General features: G+C 43.9%; 1 protein-coding gene across 6 annotated transcripts in view; it reads right to left on the bottom strand.

Moving 5' to 3' along the window:
* The window catches only part of LOC147894113 (phytyl ester synthase 1, chloroplastic-like), a 65704-nt gene extending 49603 nt beyond the window's left edge, over positions 1–16101 (bottom strand). For 5 of the 6 annotated variants that reach the window (XR_015542137.1, XM_087385197.1, XM_087385194.1 and 2 more), the window contains exons 1-3: positions 15597–16101; positions 8203–8407; positions 7960–8064 (exon numbers count right to left, since the gene is read on the bottom strand). Coding sequence is in view for 5 of the 6 variants with exons in the window: in XM_087385197.1 (XP_087241323.1) it covers positions 7960–8064; positions 8203–8407; positions 15597–16024 (738 nt within the window). In the remaining variant the exon portion in view is untranslated. The remainder of the gene's footprint in view (positions 1–7959; positions 8065–8202; positions 8408–15596) is intronic. The other variant, XM_087385199.1, reaches the window with a different exon arrangement.
* Between the last annotated feature and the right edge of the window lie 6872 nt (positions 16102–22973).

Raw genomic sequence — 22973 nt, 5'->3', positions numbered from 1 at the left:
GAAGTCAAGTATCTTTGACCGTAGTCAAGTATCTTTGACCGTAGTCAATTCTTTGACCAATAGAAGAACTCTTTTGACCATAATTAACCTAGATGGAAAATTCTTTAATTATGATCAAATAAATGGTCAGCTATACTTTGACTTAGGATATTTACATTGTGGTGACATCCCCTCGGCTTCTATTCAGTTAACCTCAACTGAAAAGCTTCCTTGTAAACACCCAAAAGCTGTGGATGATCGAACAACATGTCTTCATCCATCCACTTGGCATAATTCTTGAATTTTACAAGTTTGACTTAGGATATTTACATTGTGGTGACATCCCCTCGGCTTCTATTCAGTTGACCTCAACTGAAAAGCTTCCTTGTAAACATCCAAAAGCTGTGGATGATCGGACAACATGTCTTCATCCATCCACTTGGCATAATTCTTGAATTTTACAAGGTACCTGTAAAATTCCTTGCCCTGAGGGCCTTTGCGTATAGTATGGTACACAATCTGCTCTGGCTGAAGGACCTCCTCCAACTCATCCACTTTTGGTGGATCCTCTGATACTGCCTCTATAGGCTTTGGCCCCTAGAATTTCTTTAGAAGACTCACATGGAATTCATTGTGAATCCTCCAATACTCTGGCTATGCTAACCTGTATGCAACCTCATTTATTCTTTCTGTAACCCTGAAAGAGCCATAGTACTTGGGAGATAACTTTGCATACACTTTCTGTTTGCCTTTAAACTTACAGAGCCTAGCTTTCTCGAACTTTAAAAGTACCCAATCCCGTTCTTTGAGATCCAACTGTCTCTTATGCTTATCTGCAGCTCTTTTATGCTTCTCTTGAGACCTTTCAATTGCTGTCCAGACTTGGCTGTAGCCTGTCTGGCGATCTCTCACAAACTGATCAGCTGCAAATATTTCATCTTTGGTCCTTAGGATAGGTGGCAGAATCACCTTCCCATAGATGACCTCAAAGGGGGCTTTCCCTATAGACCTGTGTACTGTATTATATTGTAAGTGAACTCTACCAATGGTAAGTACTTTTCCCAGTCTGAACCTTGGTCACCCACGTAGCATTTCAGCATATCCAATGCTGTAGAATTCGCTACTTCACTTTGACCATCTGTTTGGGGATGGAAAGAAGAAGAAAAATTCAGATTCGTCCCCATATTATCAAATAAAGCTCTCCAGAATAGACTCATCATTCTGGGATCTCGATCACTAACAATGGACTTAGGCATACCATGGTGCTTAAAGATCTGTGCCATGAAAAGCTTAGCCATATGATCTGCCTTTATGGTTTTACGAACCGGAATGAAATGAGCTTGCTTGCTGAATTTATCAATGATAGTCCAAATCCCATCATTCCTTGACTTTGATCTTGGCAAATCAAAAATGAAGTCCATTGTAATACTTTCCCACAATGCTTGAGGCACGAGAAGAGGCATAAGTAGGCCAAGTGCCTTCCGTCTATCAAACTTTACTTTCTGAAACGTAAGGCATTCAGTAACAAACTGATGTATATCTTTCCGTATCCCTAGCCAAAAGAAATACCTCTCTAGTGCTAGAGTTGTTGTTGTAATTCCTCTATGTCCAACATAGGGAGGCGCATGGCATTCTTCCAAAATCTTTTTCCTCATCTCCTGGGAGATGCATAGGCAGTCATCCTTCATTAGATACCCATCTTTCAGGGAATAGTGACTGGTGACTGCCCCTCTTGCATTTGCTAAAATCTCACCAAAATCTGCATCATTAGCATATTGCTCCCTCATGCCTTCCAGGTCCTGATGATAAGCAAAAGTCACATTGTTGACCTGGGGTCTTCGGGACAAGGCATCTGCCACTCTGTTCCGAACTCTTGGAGTATGGACAATCTAAAAATGATACATTGACAGCATATTTGCCCATTTCATCTGCTTCTCAGAGAGTTTTGTCTAAGTTAGAAAATATCTCAGACTTTGGTGATCTGATTTAATAGTAAAATCTGCACCCAAAAGATAATGCTTCCAGGTGTTCACAGCATGAACTACAGCCAACAATTCTTCTTCATAGATTCCCAGATATCTCTCACATCACACAATCTTCGGCTTTCGTATGCTACTACATGTCCATTCTGATGTAATGCAGCCCCAACACACTCTCCATAGGCATCGCAATCAACATCAAAAGGTTGATAAAGATCTAGGACTACAAGAATAGGCTCTATAGTCAACTTCTCCTTCAGTGTATTAAACGCTTTCTTCTGTGACATTCCTCATGTGAAGGCTGCATTTTTCTTCATATGGAGCTGCAATATCAGCAAAATGCCTGATGAATCTCTTGTAATAGGAGCAAAGTCCCAAAAAACTATGGACTTCATGCACAATTTTCAGCTCAGGCCATTCTTGGATGGCTCGGATTTTTGCAGGATCCATCTGTATATCATTCTTGGATATTATGTGCCCCAGATAATGGATCTCTTCCAAAAAGAATTCACTTTTCTTGCTATTAGCAAAAAGCTGATGATTTCGAAGTTATTGAAACACCAAAGCAAAATGTTCTCTGTGCTCTCTTTAAGAAGACTAGGATATCATCAAAGAAAGTACCCATGAAGTGCCTGTACTTTCGGAAGATGCAACCCATCATTCTATTGAATGTGACTAGAGCATTTGTCAACCCAAAAGGCATCACTAAGTATTCATACAACCCAAATGTAGTGCGAAAAGATGTCTTATGCACATCTTGTGGGTGTATTCTGACTTGATGATAACCACTCTTCAAGTCTATCCTCTAAAAAATGTTGCTCCTCTGAGCTGGTCAAGCACATCATCTATGCGTGGTATTGGAAATCTATTTTTCATGGTCATTTTATTTAATGCATGGTAATCAATGCACATTCGAAAAGAACCATCTTTCTTCTGTACTAAAAGTACTGATGAGCAAAAAGGAGATGAGCTGGGCTGAATCAACCCTTTGGACAGCAAGTCCTATACCTGAGCCATAATCTCCTCTCTCTGAGTCGCACTGACTCTATAAGGTGGTCTATTTGGTGGCTCACTACCAGGCATTAACTCTATATGATGATCCTCTGGTCTCTCTAGGGGTAACTCCCTTGGCAAAGCATCTGAAAAACAATCTTTAAAGTTCACAATAAACTGAAATTTATCTTTGTCTGCGTCATTCATTTCAGCATGCATATCATTTTCTTTTTCTTTTACAAAAACCATGTACGTGGAAATTGCAAACTTTATTGCTTTACCACATGTAACATCGGATACAATGGGGATAGTTTCCCCTTTATTCCTGGCAACTAAACGATGGTTTTTCCCCCTATGGATAAAACTCAGCACCCTCTCACGTCTTTACTCCCTTTCGATAGAACCAAGGTGTACCAAGTACAACATCATGCTACTTGAGAGGAGAAATTAAGAAGTCCTCCTGATCTATATAACTCTGCACATGGACACGAAGCTTTCCAATCAAAGGAGTAACGTGCACTGGATTCCCCAAGAACATTTGATCAGCATCAAGAGCTCTACCTAGCTCTTCAGTTTTAATCCCTAATCTTAGAGCTAAATCTTTGGATATGAAATTGTCTGTAGACCCTGGATCAAATAGGATTAATGCTTCTTGCTAATCTCTTACCTTTCCCCATGATAGCAAAAGCTCTTTTTCCTTTGGGTCTGAGGTACTACTCCCACCATTGGTCTCGGTGGTACTTGTGGCTTTGTCTGCTCCTTAGAACCCGAAGGCTTCTCAGGGCACTAGGCAGCCATATGCCCCTCTTTCCCACATCTAAAGCATTTCCCATCTCTGCAGAATTCAGCTATCTGTTCAGGAGTGAATGAGGATTTGCCTTTATATGACTTTGAAAGCTCAATACCCCTCGGCTTATGAGGCTGAAACCCTTTCTTCTCAACCTTGGGATACTCTTTCTTTTCTGATTTTGAAAAACCGGGTTTCTTTCTTTCAGTACCTCCTGCATGCAAGGATGGCACTATGGCTGGATCTTGTATCTACACGAGACTAGCTACTGAAGCTGAATGCATAATGTCTTGAATGTTCTTTGCCCTCAAAGCATTCACCACTGCCTGAATTTTTGAACTGAGACCTACTCTGTACTTTCTCATTTGGGTTCTTTTAGAGATCTTTTTGAAGGGTGCAACCTGCAAATAAGCATCCCAAAACTTTTGATTGTACACGTCCACTGTATCCCCTGCATCCATATGTAAACTATCCCAATCTTAAAGGACATGATCTTTGAGCTGTTTAGGCATGAACTCCTGGTAGAAGGCTTTCTTGAAGCCCTTCCACCTCTTTGGGGCTGACCCATCTGTGGTATGTGCACTCCACCATGCACTAGTTGTCGTTGTCAAGTGCAAGCTTACTATTCTCAACTTGGAGGATTCTGAAAAGTTTTATGTACCAAATGCAACATCAAACTACCTATTGAACTGCAGTGCTTTGTCTGTATGACCATATTGTCCATTATAGGTCATAAACTTGACAGATTTACCTCCATCTTTGAATTCCTTGGTCTTGGAAGACTTGCTCTTCCAAGACTTCTTGTGTTTCCTTCTTTTCCTAGATGGTTTATCTGATGAAGAAGAAAATACAGAAGTTAAGCTCGAGATAGACAGTGAAGGGCTTGGAGATCGGTGATGATGCCTCGATCTCTTCCTGCTATGAGACCGTCCCCTATGAGATCCCTCTCTCTCGGGCTATACACGAGAGTGTGCCTCTGGCATTGGCACATCATAAGCTACATCATGCATAGTTTCTACTTGAAACAGATGCTGAGCTTTTGGATCCCTTCTAAGTTTTTCCATCTCCTGCATATGAATGCATACCATCTGCTCGAATTCTTGCTGAGTTTGTTACACACTTCTCTATCTTGGATGTGCATCCCTATCTTGTGAATTCCACTGGATAGGTGATTGAGCCATTCTCCTACAACTTGTCTAAGGTCTGCAAGTTTCTCACACACACTGTGTATGCAACTGATGCACGCAACCTTTTCTTTTCAAAGACAAAATTACCTCAACAAGAGGTGTCTTGCATTCACAACTTATGCCAGTGCCAGGCTGTCAACTCAAGGCATAAACTCAAAGCTGTGTGTCCCTTTTCTGGCTATTGCAAATGACTTCAAAAAGCATCCGTTTTTCCCTCTTTTCACTGCTCAAAGGCATGCATATTCTTTTTCTGCAAATCTCTGATTTTACTGTGTTTCTGCTGCTTTTCTGACAGTAAACGTCTGGCAGGTAGGTGAAAACTGCTGGCAGAAACAGCCTCTGCAACTGTCTTTTTTTTTTTTTTTTAAACAGTAATTGGATGGGTAACCAGCTGGTTACACTAACCAGACTGGCTGGTTCTGGTCTGGTTAGTCTGTGACTAGACCTCTAACCAGAATGGTCTGGTTAGGTTAAACTGACTGAACCCTTGACCCAAGTCAACCAAACCATGGTAAATTACCTGCAGTTATCATATTCAGCTTGGTGTACAACTTTACCTTCCCTTTCTTGCTCCTGAGGCGTGCCTTAAGGAAACGCAGCAACACCCAATCACCTTTTGTGAAGGCCAAGTTCTTGCGATGCTTATCTGCAACTCTTTTCTGCTTGTCCTGACTGCGTTGGAGGGCATACTTAACCTTTTCATACGCTGTCCGCAAGTCTTCCACATACTCATCTCCCACAAATATCTTCTCTTTTGTATGCAAATAGGAGGAACCTTTCTTGCTCCTTCCACTATTTCAAACGGTGCCTTACCCGTGGAAGAGTGCATTGTATTGTTGTATGCATACTCAATTAGCGGCAAATACTGTTCCCACTTTGCTTTGTGCTCAGACACATAACAACGTAGCAAATCCAAAGCTGTAGAATTTGCCTCTTCTGATTGACCATCAAATTGTGGATGATAAGAAGATGAAAATAACATTGAGGTACCCATGTTATCAAACAAACCTCTCTAGGACATGCTGGTCATCCATGGATCTCTATCACTCACGATAGACTCAAGCATCCCATGATACTTGAAAACAGACTTCAAGAATTCCTTTGCCATCTACTCAGCTGTAATCTTCTTCCTTACTGGAATGAAGTGAGCTTTCTTGCTAAATCTGCAAATTATAGTCCATATGTCATCATGCTCAAAAGAATTGCGAGGGAGATCAAAAACAAAATCCATAGCGATGCTCTGCCACGGTCTATCTTGTATAGGCAAAGGCTGAAGTAAACCGAGCTGTTTCTGCCTCTCATACTTCACCTTTTGACAAGACCTGAACAATCTGAAAATGAAAAATGGAAAGGAAGTTTGCCCATCTCATGTGCTTCTCTGACAACTTTCTCTTAGTGAGAAAGTATCGCACCGATTGATGATCAATTTGCACATAAAAATCAGCACCTAAAAGATAGTGCTTCCACACAGTAAGAGCATGAATTACAGCTACCAATTCTTGCTCATACACATTCATGTTGTGTTCAGCATCTCGGAGCAGCCTGCTCTCATATGCAACCACTTTGCCTTCCTGCATAAGCACTCCACTAACACTATTGCCGCTTGCATCGCATTGAAGAACAAAAGGCTTTCGCAATTCTGGCAAAATGATAACAGGATCAGAGCATAGCTTTTCTTTCAGCTCATTGAATGCTGCAATTTCTTTCTTCCCCCCAAAGGAAAGGCACTCCCTCCTTCTGCAAAGCATGTAGGGGTGAAGCTATCTCAGCAAATAGCGTATGAAGTGCCTGTAGTATCAACACAAGCCAAGGAAGCTACGGACTTCATGTAGGTTCTTCAATGAAGGCCAATTCTTGATTGCCTCTATCTTGGCAGCGTCCATCCTCACTCCATCTCGTGAGATGATGTGTCCCAAGAAATGAATCTCTGGCATGAAGAACTCACTCTTTTTAGTGTTGACCAGCAACTTGTGTTTCCTACGCTCTACAAATACAACTAGCAAGTGTTGCCTATGCTCCTCTTCATCTTTCGAGTGCACAATAATGTCATCAAAGAATGTACCCACAAACTTCTTGTGACTTGTATGAGTTACTATTTTTATTGTACTTGTTTCATAGGCCTGCAAGGCCTCCCGAAGACGTTAATACATCTTTCTTTCTTTCTTTCTTTTCTCCCTGCTCCAACCCCCCACCCACCCTACTCCATCCCCCCGCTCACCCTGCTCCAGCTGCCGGCCCACCCTGCTCCAGCCCCTATCTGCACCACTCCCTCCCCGCTCAGCCTGTTCCCCCGCTCCAACTCTCCAATTCCTAGCCCACCCTGCTCCAACCCTCCTTGATCCACCACGCAGTTTGTCCCCACCGCTTTAGTTCTACCAGCTGCTTCGTGACCCTAATGATTAACGCCTCTACTGGCCTTTGCTGCCCCTGAACTCACTATTGCATTTCGCATGTACAGAACTGATTTTGTGCGCTACAGAAGTACGGCCAAGAAGGGCCGAACATTGGAAGCAAAGTGGTTGAAGCAGGGATTGTCTGAGCGTTTCTGAGAAAGGCCATGTTGGGAATTTTCCCGTTGCTCCCAACAGCCACCCCATGCGAATGCGCCCTTAAACTGTGACATTTGCCTCTCATAATAACAGGAAAGAAGAAGGCTCCCATTACCCCGCATATCCTCCTAACGAGCCCTCTTAAGCTCCCTTCATGCTCCCACTGACTTCTAATAATTTCCACCTTCACATTGCCCCAATGGAGTACTACCTAATCATCGTGCTTGGGATGTCACAATCACCTTTGAAATACCTTGCCATTTCTTGAGTGATATTCATCCGCTATGAATATATGTTATTCTGGAAATAGGCATGAAAGAGCCAATTAATTCTACTACAGATAAGGAGCTTAGACTATATGTGAAGCCAGCCACAAACCTTTCATAAGAGAGCTGTATACTATAACACACATCTATATGCTATGTTACAAGCTTCACTTAATACTCTCCTTTTTAAGCATTAACACAGTTTGTGTGAGATTATACCTGGGCAGCTTTGTATAATTGTTCAGGGAACAATGCCAACAGACCTGTACTCGAACAAAAACTTGCAAAAGGGCTACTGTTTTGAAAGTTTGTGGCTGGATTAACCTGTTTCAATACCACATTGTTACCTCACAGCCAACAAGTTTCTTTAGCAAAGAGCAAAAACTCTAACGCTGCGACCTGTTGCAAACCTTGTGGCATACAAAAGAGATTTACACAAGCTTTTTGAATAAAAGTAAATACCAGAACTAAGCGTGAAATTAAATGTGGAGCCGCAAGAGCTAAGCGAAGTGCCAAAGGTCCTCCAAATGATTCACCAAGCAAAGTCATATAGCATAAGTTACCACCAAGGCCTTTCTCTTGCTTTAACAAAGGAACCAACATTTCTACTAGGTCTGCCCAAGATGACCTATCATTGCTGGGAATGTACACGCATCTGACATCATACCTACAAAAAGTCTAAAAAGTTTCAAAGCCCCTTACACAGTAAGCATCACAATATATTTGTAAGCAAAATTTAAGAGAAAAATTCATCTCTGCAGTTATGGAAACTGAGATGAAGAAACTAACGCAAGACATGGATGCTAGCATGCCATCCTCCAAGTGTAGCTTGACTTGTAGTTTAATAGTCAATATCAGTGTCCTTTAATCATGCTAAGCAGCTTTGATGAGCCTCGAAGGTCTTCATAATTGTTAATCACAAACATTTGCACCTTTAAGATCATGGCTTTCACATTTGATAAAACTTCGTCACCACTACAACTAACTCCATTAAATGCTCATGGTGGATGAGAACATGACCTACTAGTAATTATATCTTCTATATCTCATGAAACATTCAATGCTAGCTGAGTACAAAGAAGATGTGCACACTAGGAACCATTTGCTGCACGAAGGTGTTAAAATGGTTGCTCTGGGTGAGCAACACCTTCAAATAAGATGAACTCCCAAGGAACTGGCAACGGATGATAAAGTCCTTGTTGACCTTCATGTTCTTGTTTTGTTGGTAGTATACACATCACCAGCTTCTCTGTCACTATGTCCTATATCTGAACAATGGATGGCTGATCAACAACATGGCATATATCCCCTAGCCTCTAATCTCACTCACTTCAATGTAATGAAGGGGGAAAAGTGGGAAACTAGTGGGAGTTTTAGTGGGAAATTGGGGGCTAAGGTTGGGTCAACTCCCTACCACTCATGTAATATCGATTGATTAGATATCCTACCCACCTCCCTTCCTGTTCTGGTACGTGCAAGGCAATGGAAGAGATGAGAGCCGAGAATGAGATGCTTAAGAAGGAGATGGCAGCACTACAGACAACCATACAAGGGAAGCATGCTGAGTTCACACAGCAAATCACTAAAGGTAACGCAGACATACTACTAGAATGGAAGAATGTGGTTAAGAAGGGTACGGCAGCCCCCAAGAAAGAGATCATCTATGAAGCCCTGGAGGAAGAGAAAAGGAGGAGCAGCAAGGCCTTGAATGTCCTGATCAGAGGCCTAACACTTGGAGACACCCCTATGTCCGATGCTAAGACCTTGTTCACCAAAATGGGAGTCAACCTCACACACGAGACAGCATGGAGGGTTGGTAAAGTTGAAGCTCCAACAAGACCACTTGTAATGAAACTACGAACAGCTATGGACAGGTCCACTCTCATGAGCATGAGGGCAACCCTGAAAGGGACCAGAATATTTTTGGATGACGATCTCACGCTGTTGCAGCAGGAGCATCAGAGAGAAGGGATGATACGGGTTATGGCAGCAAGAGAGGCATGGAAATGGGCTGCCTATAGGGATTGCAAAGTGATTATTCAAAGAAGAGTCAACAGAGGTGACAAGGGAGAAGGGGAGAAAGAAGAGGGTGAACTATGACGGTGCAAGAGTCAGGAGAAGAGAGCACAAAACAAGCTGAGTATGGCTGTATGGAACTGTAATGGCACACTTTGGTCCACAGGGAGAGGGCTGCCCACAGTGACAAGGTACACCTGGGAGTCTGCTCATAGGAAAGAAATGAGGAGAGATAGTGGGGTACGAGGCTCTAGAGGTGTAGCTGTCCTTTTCAAAACACACTTGAGACCACTCATATCTGTGGTACGGAGAGAGGAACATGCACGTCACATGTGGATACGAGTGCAGCCACTAGATGCCCGACCTATCTTCACTGCAGTATGCTATTTCCCTCCACACACGTCATCATATGCCCATGATGTCACTACAGAGGGGCACAGCCCTTATGAGACAATACATGAGGATATCATAGAGTTCTCCAGACAAGGAGACACCCTCCTTCTAGGGGATTTCAATGCAAGGACAAGGGACACGCAAGTGGGCTTACTTGACTTCACATATGAGAGAGATCCCCACATGATGCCAGAGTTGGATGCAATAGAACTTGGGATTCAGAGACTCTCTGCACATACTTCGCACGTGACAGCATACGGGCGACACCTGCTTGAGTTGGGAGCTGTCCACGACCTCATCATCTACAATGGCCTTCAGAGATGGCCATCATCCAAGGGATTCACATGCTTCCCACATGGAGGCGGGACTAGCACAGTGGACTACCTACTGGGCCCACTGGCTTTTGTCTCACGGATACATGGCCTCACCATACCCTCCCCCCCCCCCACTTGGAGCTGCTCATATCTGGCCTTCGATGTTCTTGCTACTACACTAGACACAGGGAGAGTTCCTACTGCTACCCGTACCCAAATCCACTTTGACCATGCTCTTGATCCAGTGTATGTGTGTCACTTAGCCAGAGAGCTTCTGGCCTTATTGGAGGCTGATCTAGACCTCACCCACGCCTCACCTACCCTTGTCACAGTGATACAGGATGCTACCACCAGATCCTTTCCTATGACCCGATGTTCACAGGTACGAGATGGGAAGATGCCTCAGAACCCCTAGCTTGATGATGAGTGCAAAGAAATGCGAGCCCACCTCACACGGGAGCAAGCCTTGGGTCAGTTGACGCCACACGAGGCACACAACATCTTTCAGATACTGACATGCCGCAAGAGACAAGCCTTCCTCACACATATGATGCATGAGATCATCAGATCATTTCGCGGAGGAGACCCAACCACTGGGTGGGGATTCCTCGCGGAGCGAAAGCCACCCATCCCCATCACCGATCCGAGCGTGTGGCACACTTATGCATGCTCCTTATATGATGTCCCGAGGCAGACACCGCCAGACATGTCCACTATGTCCAGGCCCACTACTTCTCATCTATTCACTATGCAGAATGTGCGGGCTGCACTTCGCCGGCTCCACAACTGGAAAGCACAGCATCACAAAGGCCTCGGACAAAGCACTTCGCACATGGGCAAGAGGTCCTAGCACCGATCCTTGCACATATGTTTAACCTTGCAGTTTGCCACGGCTTCAAACCAGTGTGGAGCACCACTACTATCGTGCCGATACACAAAGCAGGAGACCCCATGGACATCGAGAACTATCATACCCTCATGATTGGCCACACACTGGCCAAGATCTATGGATCGGTACTAGAGAGAGAGATCAGCAGTCATACAGAGGCACAAGGGCAACGAGCACTAGGGCGGACAGGATTCAGGAGACAGCACTCTACTCTAGACCACATTTTTACTCTGAGAGCTATTATTGAGGAGGCGAGGTCCAGACATCAGAAAGTCTACACATGCTTCGTAGACTTTCGAAAGGCCTTCAACACTGTTCCACGATCCCGCATGATCAAGAGACTACACGAGATGCAGATCCCAAACATATTGATTTGGAGTGTGATGAGCTTATATGAGTCAGTCAGAGGCAGGGTCCGTGCCCCAGACGGCCTATCGGAGTGGGTCGAAAGCACCATTGGGGTGAAGCAGGGCTGCCCTCTCTCACCGACTCTTTTTCGACTCTACATTGATAAGATCACATCTTTCATAGATCGCCTAGGTTGTGAGGGCTCATCACTAGGAGATCTCCTCATACAGATACTGTTATATGCTGATGATATAGTCCTTATATCATCTTCAGCGGAGGGACTACAGAGAGATCTGTAGGCCTTAGAGGTGTTTTGCAGAGAGAGAGATCTGACGCTCAACCTTGGGAAAACTAAGGTTATGATCTTCAACACCTGATGAGCAGTGACTAACCGACTCACTTTCACCTATCGTGGTGAACCAATGGAGATAGTGCAGTCATACACATATTTGGGAGCAGTCTTCACAGGACCCATCTTCACCATGAAACATGCCTATCACAACTTTCCTCAGAGGAGACCGATAGAGACGAGGGATCACTCTAGACATAGCCCAAAGAGTCCAGAGAGCGAGGAGACCACACCCCCCACCGCAACGCGAGACAGCTCGACAGACGCAGATACAAGATATTTACCCACCAAAGAGCCATCACTGTACTAGGCTTCGGCTTCGTCCCAGTGCCTGAATAGATTGATTGATATGATATGATTATGATTATGATTATGATTCTGTTAGCATAGATGAGTACTCAGCAAGGCTCCTAGCGTACCCTTTGCTTCAGCCCACTGAGGCTTGTATGAGTTCACTTTTCTGTGCACTTTGTCCCATAGGCCCACGAGGTCTCCCATGGACGTTAATATATCTTTCTTTTTCTTTCGTTCTTTCTTTCTTTCTCTCCCCCCCCCCTCGTGTTTGTGAGCCCCCCCCTCTCCGTCCATTCGTCATTCCCCCCCTCGCCCAAAGCCCCCTCTCCGTCGCTCATCCTCTCCCTCACCGTCACCCAGCCCCTCTGCTTCCGCTCCCGCTAGCCCACAGTGCCACCCAGCTCCCACAACATGTCTCACAACAATAGGGGGGTCATCATCCAACCCAGCCTCAGGCTGAGCTAAACCCTTGGCTCAATCTGGAGTGTTAGCTTTAACAAAGGGGTCCCAGATTCCGCAGGTCTTTCTCAGCATGGAGTTCCCGAAGACAAGGCTTTTTCCATTGACTCCAGCTAACAAGAAGCCAACCTACGCTACCATGGCATTGACACCTTCTCCTTATGCCTTGACTTTTCACAAATTTGAGAGCAAGCTTGATCCACATGAGCAAATCTACTTCCTACAACAAGAACTCAGAGATGCAAAGCTCCGCATTGCTTCCCTAGAGAAGACTCTTTCAGAAATGAAGAATGAAGGCCGACAAGAGGTAATGCAAGAAGTCCTACACCAATGCAATACTGCAACCCCTACACCAAAGCTTGTAGCCAAGGTCCACAAAATGGTTACCACTTAGCTCAAATCCATGGGACATGAAATTACAGCAACAATACATAACAAGATCGACAAATGTGATGTTTATACATAGGTAAGAGAGCAGCAAGTCATAGCAAGTAACAAGAAGATTTTACGTATTGGGGGATTGCAAGACAGTTGCCTTAGCTATTTTGAAATGGAAGAGGAATGCATTGATGAGGAAAAGATTATCCAATTCAAGAAGGCAGTGCCACAAATCGGTTGGGATGACATAAGTCATATCACTCGAAAGGGAAACCAAGCACAGATTTATTTTAAAGAAAGGATTTTAAGAACCAATATCCTTTACTACGATTTGGATATCTAAAGAGCTCACTCCAACCCAACTCAAACAAAGGGCAAATGAACTTATCGAAGTGAAAGAAGCAAGGAAAGAAGGTAAATGGGCGGTTTATCGAGAGCACTCATTAGAGATTTCAGCAAGGCAATCCACCGACGAAGGGCTGGCTTTCAACACACTAGTGCGGCCGACTGTCATGTATGTAGCACCTTTCTGGGGGTGCGATCTTCCGAGGACAGATTGGAGGAGCTTCGAGCGGCTCCAAGTGACGATGGGATCTAGGATGATCCGATGTAAGCCCTTAGTTCCACATGAGATAGTACAATCAGAGTTCGCCATGACACCTCTCCAGGTTGATGCCATCTTTCATACAATGATTTTCATCCACAGAGTCTGGGACTTACCCCATTGGAGACTTCCGAGGTTGGCCCTAGAGTCATCTAGAGGACTCGCAGAGAGTGGGGTAGACACATGGTATGCACGCATATCTACATGGCTTGCCAAGCACGGTATCCAAATGAACAGGCTTCCCCCCTTTCAGTACAGCATGGATTCACTTCCTAAGTCAATCCCGCGAGATGAGTTCAACTGTATCATATGGTTAGACCTTCTTCAACTTCACACATCCCGGACTTGGGGGGAGGACCAGGAGCTCCCCACCAAGACCCAGTTTTATCACGACCACTTCCTGAGAGTATCAGAGAAGGGATTCATTATCAGACCCCAGTATCTCGAGAATAGAGGAGTCTCCCATGCACTAAGGATTGCCATTGGTCAGATGCGGGTTTCGTCCCACCAGCTGAGGATCGAGGCAGGGAGAGCAACGGGTTTGCACGCTATGTACGCTAGGGGCGGTTGAGACAGAGGAGCATTTTCTTTGTGTTTTCCCAGCCTACTACGAGATTCGGGGACGCTACCACTGTCTCTACCTAGAGGGGAGTGGCTTCGGTCCTTTGTCATGACTGATCCATTTCCATGACCAGGTCTGTATCGCGCTCTATCTGATGGAGATGCGGCGACGCAGCCGAGGATGGTCAGACCACTACAGGACAGAGGGTGACCGAGCACAAGACACGTCACAGACTTCTATACATTTGAGTCAACCCCCAGCCACAGTGGAGTGGAGGAAGAGGAGCGAGCCGATCTGAGAGCAGTCTGGATGAGCAATGGGCACAGTACCACCGAGAGAGGGATGCAGAGGCCACATGTGCGACAGAGAGCCCCCAAAATACACTCTATTGAGGTCCGACCTGTCACAGCTTTCCTCAGGGGAGACCGACAAAGACAAGGAGTCACCCTAGACATAGCCCAGAGAGTCCAAAGAGCGAGGAGACCGCATCTCCCACCGCAGAGCGAGACAGCTCAACAGACGCAGATACGAGACATCTTTTGCAGCCCACCATAGAGCCATCACTATACCAGGCTTCGGTTTCGCCCCAGCGCCCAGATAGATTGATTGATATGGCCCACTCTGCAGTTGTAGTTGACTTTTTTTCTATAATTATGATTCTGTTAGCATAGATTAGTACTCAGCAAGGGGGGGCATACCCTTTGCTTCAACCCACTGAGGCTTGTATGAATTCGCTTCTCTGTCTACTTTGTCCCATAGGCCCGTGAGGCCTCCCGTGGACGTTAATATATCTTTTTTTCTTTTCTTTCTTTCTTTCTAGACCATTTCAAAAACAAGAAAAGGGTCTTGCTAAAGCTTGGACTGAAAGAGACAAAGCTGGACAAACTATTGCCTTTTTTATGCGATAAATCTTGCACTATGAATGAGAAAACTGTTCAAACGTATTTTAAGAGTGTCATCTCGCGGGGCAATTGTCGAGGAACGGATTCCTTACCGACGTGCAAAATCTGGTGGTTATATTCACCGAAGAACGTCTCGACGCAATGGCCTTACTGCGGTTACCTGGTCCTTGATATCCAAATGGACCAAATGGACCTTGGTGATATGCAAAGTAGGAGCTTACGCTTCACAACGTTGTTATTTATCTCAGTTGCAGATTTAGATCTCACTTTCTTCTACTTGAGAGAACCTTCTTGCTATGGGATAGTGATAAGGACACTCCCTTTTTCCAAATAAAACGACTTACATACCCAGCATCAAGCAAGTGAGGCAACTGATTGCGGATCCCCTGTCCCGTACAGTCCATTCCAGGGACGTAAACCAATAGAGGCCTTCCGCCTGGCTCTACACGGTCCGAAGGCGCAAGCGGCAGCTTGCAAGGATTCAGCAGGGTGACGAATCTAGAGCTGGTGGAGAAATCCGGCACAGGGCAAGAAGGCAGGGCGGAAAACGCATCGTCAGGGGCAAGCAAGGTGTGTGGATGATGCGGCTGAGTTTCTGGGAGGAAAGGAGCACCGTTAGAAGAGGCAGAGGCGATGGTAAGGTGAGAGGAAAAGTGTTTGAAAAAATCTGGAGGAATGGAAAGCTGGTGATGCGAGAAGAGGAAAGGGGAGGGACACGAAGAATGAGGCAAGCAGGATACAGAGGAGAGGGACGCCATAGCCACAGCCATAGCCATAGCTACAAGCTCTCCGCCATAGCCAGCAAGCTTTCGTGCAATCCAACAATGCTCATTGACAGGGAAAGACACATCGGATTAGCCACGTGGCCTATCTATATCATACCACATCTTTACACCTTTGCATCTTCAACTTTCTTACACGTGCCTATCCGCTCTTCCCCACTTTGGCTCGTCGCCCTCCCTCTCTCGTCGCAGTGTGGTTTTGCTCAGTTACCACAATCCTAGCCCAGCGATCAATTGCTAGCATGTTTTGCCTGGATCTTAGCCAATGAAGCTGGAGGAGAGCATCTTCATGAATGATTCAGCTCCAATGTATAGACCTTTCGCATTCCAGCGCAGGGATGGAGAAATGTGGGGCTGAGCTTAGTAATGAGACTGTCGAGCCATCCCCACTAGCATTCAACTGGGGAGGTGCTCAAAACTCAAGCGGTTCGGCCGAGCTAGCTACCACAATCCCTCAAGAAGCCCCCTAGTCAGCGTAGCCCCCAGCAGATGTGCCCCTCGTAGATGGCCATATGTGTGTGAGTAGGAGGGGGGGTGATTTTGTTCCCCTATGAAACCATTTCACTAGCCTAGTTACGCATGAGATCTGTGAATTTTTGCATGCAGGCAAGCTTGGGCAACTATGCTCGTCCAACCTTGGCCAAAATTATAGATTCTCCAATTGTAGATTCTTCGTCTCCGATAGACAACTGTGGGCTACTTGATGACAATATGATGGTGGACGTGCATTAGGGGCTCCTCTCGCTCAAACTGCATAATAATTTTAATGACAAGAGATAGAGAGAGAAAATGAACTAAAGAGGGAGCATGAAGGGTCATGTATGAATATGCCATAACACAAAGAAGTGACCCCATGATGTTGCTTGCCAAACAAATTTCAACACTATAAAAGTTGTTTCATCTAGCTTTGTTGTAAAAGGTTAAATGGAGGTTACATGAACACTTTTCCTAAAAAGCTTGAAGGGAGAGCGTTGAGGTGAGTGGGTGAGCTTCAAGGTCTATGTCATCATTCTCCTTGCATGCATGAGATCTCCCCTCAAGGAACGGGCAGTAATGGATTGAAGAGACATATGTGTGAAAGTCTAGCTAGGGAGGATCCCGAGATGTCTTCAGTTCTGGTGGAGGTTGGGAAGAAAATGCATCTGAACATGCTAGGGGTACTTTGGAGCGGGAACATAGTCTTGGGGAGGAAGGGGAGAGATCTAAGGAGCGACCCCTCTCATATGTTGGAAAGGTTTCTTGTCAGCTCAAGGCAGCGAGCTTCTCTAAACTGTCTAACAAGGTTGCATGGGACATTGTCTATGCGAATGTGGCTAGGAGAGAAGTTGAACCTTCAAAGCGTGACCTCAGAGAACATGGGGTTAAGCACTTTGTCTCTTGCTATCCCCATTTTGATGCTATTAAGCCTGACGTGGACTCATGTGAAAAGTATCTCTTCCTCGAGTATGAGATCCTAATAGATTATGGTTCCGCTAGATCAACATTGCCCCCATCCTTCATAGTGATTCAGATGCATCCAGTATATCAACCTTCTAACAAGGAAGTAGTTCCCTGCCATAATCCATAAGTAGACCTAGCACACCAAATATGAGTACTTAAAGTGTTGTTAGCATAACGTCCAAAAATAAGGTGATAGAGGGAGTAATATTGTAGTGTATGTGCATGTGTGCATGTGTCTTTGCATGAAACCCAATTGACCAGAATGTGTGTGTGTGTGTGTGCATGTGTCTTTACATGAAACCCAGTTGACCAGAATGTGTGTGTGTGTGTGCGTGTGCGTGTGTGTGTAAAAGTGTGTGTTCAACCTATATTGCAACTACTCTTCTAATCATTCATATAGACTTATCCTTTTTTACAATTCAAAATCCCTTATCTATTCATCTCTAAATGCCCTCAAATAATTTCATCAGTTTTTATCCACCATTATATATCCAATAATTACTCTTATAATTCTTGTCATTCCTTTCTGAGTTTCATCTTCCATTTTCCATAGTCATCCCAACAATGATCATTTTAGATGTATCTATCCCAATTATGGCAATCATATCACTGTGAAATTCAAAAAATTAGTAGAATAAGTATCCACATATTAGTTTATATTGGAATATATGCTGTCCCAATCTTGCGAGTTCTATCTCTCATAATCAAATTTTCCAAGTCACTAGTTCTTGGATTAGATAATTGGGTCAAAGGATAAACGTGTCTTCTAACTATTCTGCTTAAAATCATCATACATATACATCAACATTGAAATGAGTATGGAATATTCTCACATAATATTGTTTGATAATCAAACTTTCAATGCTATATCCAACAATTATGTCAAACAAAGGAAAACCACTAAGTTTCTAGTAGAGTCTAAAGATGGTCCTCCAATCTTCCAGTGGGAAATAGTGTGCCAGTGTGTTAATCAAAATCATTCAGCTGCTGCAAATCTGGTTGAGAAGTGATCGGCTCACCTGCATCCATCCACAAAAAGGGCAAGTTAGGACTAGTAGAACCTTTTTATGTGGGACTGTAGGCCTCAATGCTAACATGCAGTTGTTATCCATGTTACCCAACTTGACTTGCATTAATTATCATCAAGGCACATAAACTCCAAGAAGAGTTTTCCACAATTCCTAACTGGTAGTGAAAATGTATTGTAAATGACAGTAACAATTTTTTACAAATAGCAATATATATTCCTGGTAAAAGGTCATACTGCTCTCTGTCTATTTTTATTATGATAATCAATAACTAGTATCCATCATCCTGATCAAGTGTTAAGAAATCTCTCTATTTACCGAACTAGAAGTGCATGTGGTTACTGTGTGGTATTATGCACCAAATCCAACAATCGGTGGTCAGTTTTTGAACTAATATAAATTAAGCCTCTTTTAAAACTGTATATTCGAATGGAGGACATCTCTATTTCAGGTGCTCACAATCCTTATACATGGTCAATCCACTTCTTCATGGTAGTACAAAATTAACTACTTATGTTTCGTCTTCTTACTCTACATACGAACTAGAGAGGAAAATCTTCATAAAGCACTTGATTGTATTACGACAGGTCCACTCGACAGTTCCTTGTTGTAGATCATGGCAGAGGGGACTCGTATCCTAACAATGTTTCTTCCTTATTGTATGGTTTCCCATATCTCGTCTCAAGTTGATCGTCATGGGCTTAAAAGAATACAGGTTATTAGTGTACTTCCTCAGTGACCTCTTTTTGTTCATGTGAACAAACGACCGAAATCACTATAGTCTATGTGAAATGTAGGGGGGCATGGAGTCTGCATCGGTTAGTTTATTCTAGTCGACAGTCGAAGACGCTTTTGCTTCTAATCGGCGTCTTCACTAACGTTCTTTAATAACCGTGAATACTTGGCTCCAGGTAATCTTTTCCACTTTAGGTCATCCTCAGGCTAGTGTCGTCGCCCTCGGCCATCACTGAGTCTTCCACAGGTGAGCCAACTGTAGTGTACTTTCGATCACGTCTAACATATACTTAAGGAACGTGGGATACATACTATTCCGTCTCTCCTTGTTTTGTCGATTACATTATAATTGGTAGCTCTGTTGTTTCTCTCTATTATCAGTGAGAGTATCACGTCTTAGCATTATCGGTCATTACTACTAACTGATCTGTCGACCTGCACGAAATCCCATCTCAGAGTTCTTGTGAACAGTTGCTTCAGTGGTGATGTTCTAAACTCGTAATATACCAATCTGCCATTGAGTGCTATTACTACAATACTAACATGAAAGTATAATATGGTCGGGCTTATCGTGTTCATCGACGAATACTGATCCACCGTCGAGAACTCTCAGCGTCGATAGAAAATAACATGGCTCTATTCGTAGGAGTTAAGTTCGTCGTGCTATTATCGTCGTAATAGTATATGCAATAGAGTCCCCTTATCGATATCATATTACCGTTTGGGTCTTGATCAAGGAATGTCTCGCAAGCCTTTGGGATTATTAGAGGGATAACATCACTGTATGGCTCGTCCACTCGCTTTTTGAGTCCTCCACAAATATAGTATTCCACCGATTGCTCACAACTCCCTAGTACTAACTCGAGCATGCTTCTAAAAACCGAGAGCACAGAGCTACAGCAAGGCGGCCATCCTTGGCTCCTCAAGGCCCTTGCATCTAAAGAAGGCTTCTCGGTTCCTCTGTGAGCTATATATAATGAAGTATTGCTCATATGCAAGAAAAACCATGGTGTACTACTTATCTTCCTCCCGCTTATTTTCACGTATTCACTAACCTGTGGGAGGTCCATGGCTTGTTCACCATCAGACCGTCTGGAGTACTTCGCTATATTATGCCTCATTGTGTGAGTTCAATTGTGTTAGCTCTATTCACTGGGTCTGCACGGGAGCTATTGTGTGCTTTTTCACACTTCCTCTTTTCCTTCAAGGGCTCGAGCAGAGTGTCGACGTTTTTGGGTTCTCACTATAGTGAGACTCCTTTGGATACCCCAGTCGTGGGTCTCGAGGAGGTCTAGTACCTCCCAAACACATGCCAATCATTACCATCTAGTTAAAGAGAGCTGTTGCTCCGCTGCCATGATCAGTACATTTGTGGGCTGAGTGCATTACCCTTAGTGGGTTCTTCCTTACCACTTAATATGCCACCTCTATACCTTACTATATCTTTCGGTCAGAATAGTGGAGCTTTCGGTTCTTGCTCTGCCTTCTCTTTTTGTTCCAAGGGACCTCCAAATAACCACGGATATACTTCTATGCCTATGGTTATCCAATGGATAGTGTAGGGGCTTATTACATTTGATTTGTCTAAGTACGTAACAATGTTCCCATCTTAGTGCACTACCTCTCGTCCAATGCTATCATCATCCTTAGAATTTAGAATTCTCTAGAGATTGAATTATGGGGAATATATCCTATCTATGATCCCTCTCTTAAAATATTAAGAATCTTAATGTTCACAACGTTCGCTTCCTTATCTAAACAGATATGGAGATGCTGTATTCTTTTTCATGTGGACTCATGCGATATGTTTTATGTGGGGGTTAAAGGTCACTGTGCCTCTACCTTGGTTATGTACAATACTCAAACACATATATAAATGAATGAAAAAGAAGATTAGGGTGGTTCTGCACCCACCAAAACTTGTGTGGCTCTCTGTTTCTCTCCCTCCCTCTTTCGTTCTTGCTTCCGTTGAGAGCACTCTCAACTGGTATCAGATCCCGGGTGATCTAGCTGAGCGTGCGTGAATGCTTGAAGCTCAGTAGCTCTGTGGGAGGAAGGAGAAGCTCTGTGGGAAGCTTTGTGGGCGACTTTACTTGCATTCGAGTGTGCAAAGACCTTGGAGGAACCTTTGGAAAAGTCACTTTGGCTTTGCGAAGTGGTTTTGAGAGCCTGTTAAGTGTTTTCAAAGAAAAAGTCGTTTTTTGAGCTTTTCCCTGTTTCGTTCGATGACAGAGACTCCGTATTGACTTGTAGAGGCAACTATTGCTTGCTTTTGGTGTCCACTTCACTTTAGGAGCTTGGAAACACCTTCATTCTTGAATCTAGGATCATTTCATTGGATTTCTGACTCACTGTGTCAATTTCTGCGTTTTTTGCCCAGGTGTTGGAACTCAAGTTTGGAGCAACCATTTGCAGATCTATCAGTTCCGGTGGACTCAGGAGGTCCTAAAACTTCTATGTTGCTCATCATTCGCACTCCGGTGGAGTTTACAAATAGCTCTGTTTCCAAAAACATTTTTCAGTCCGTGTGTTGGACCCAGTGATTGACACCACAGTTTCCAAAACCGTCTATCACATTGCGTTTCGGACGCCTAAAAACCCCTACTTGTCAGTTCTTGTGCAATTCGGTGGAGGATTTTTAGAGTTATAGATCTCTGTGTATTCGATTTCGTCTCTCTGTTATGCATTTTTCATTCTAAGGTTTTGAAACCTTAGATTTATGCCACATGGCAGTGGATAAGTGTTGACTCCCATTTCTCACTCATCGGTTGGGATTTTGGAGTTCTAGCAGAAGAGAGATATTTGCAGATTTTCTTGCTGATTCTGATTATGCAATGGCGCCCATGTTTTGAGGCATCTCAGGTTCTATTTTCAGTAGCAATCATTACCGTGGGACCATGATTTCTTGAGCATACCTTATGCAGATCACTCTGGTTGTAGTTTGAGCAGTGTGCGCTCATTCGTGGTGTGCATTTGGTTGCAGTGGATGATTTATAGGCCATTTGGATGCATTACAGTCCTTATCGGATGCGCTGATAGGCCCAAATTGCCTTGTGGGATGCTATTTTTATGGACGCTTTGCACATGGATGCTATTTTATGGTAAGGGACAGCTTTGACACATTGCAGGTGATGCACTGATAGTGCTATGCTCTCTTGGATGAGATATTATTAATGCATATGCCAGTGGACGGTGTTTATGCTTGAGTCATTTGGCACTTATTGGCATTTTGGATTGCCATTGCAGTTGGCATTTTCTTTTGGGCCAGATTTGCTCATATGGATGCATAGTATATGCACATGAGTCAGATGCTTTGAGACATGAGATTTGGTGATATTTCACTCTATTGTGGCATACACATTTGGGTGCACCTGGTATTTGGTGTGATTCTCTCTTGTATGCACTAGCATTTGGGATTTTGTTTTATTTGCATTATGGCATCCTCTTCCATGTCTGAAAAGGAGTTTTTCAACATTACAAAGTTTGATGGGACAAACTTTTCTTTGTGGAAAGAACAGATAAGGGATGTGCTTATTCAAAAGAAGCAGATTAAACCCTTGGCACGGATTGAAGCTAGGCCTACAAATATGTCTGAGGATGATTGGAATGAGTTGGATGCATTAGCAAAGTCTACTATTAGACTTCATCTTGCAGAGTCAGTTTATTTCACAGTAGTAAATGAGCAGACTACGGAAGATTTGTGGAAGAAACTGTGTGCCACTTATGAAAAGGAAACTACC

The sequence above is a fragment of the Dipteris shenzhenensis genome, chromosome 14 (genome assembly GCF_047967505.1).
Source record: "Dipteris shenzhenensis isolate YYH24624 ecotype China chromosome 14, Dip_SZ_1.0, whole genome shotgun sequence".
In the NCBI taxonomy this organism is placed as follows: domain Eukaryota; kingdom Viridiplantae; phylum Streptophyta; class Polypodiopsida; order Gleicheniales; family Dipteridaceae; genus Dipteris; species Dipteris shenzhenensis.
Note: the sequence above shows the minus strand (reverse complement) of the source record. Positions and strands in the feature narration are given on the sequence as shown.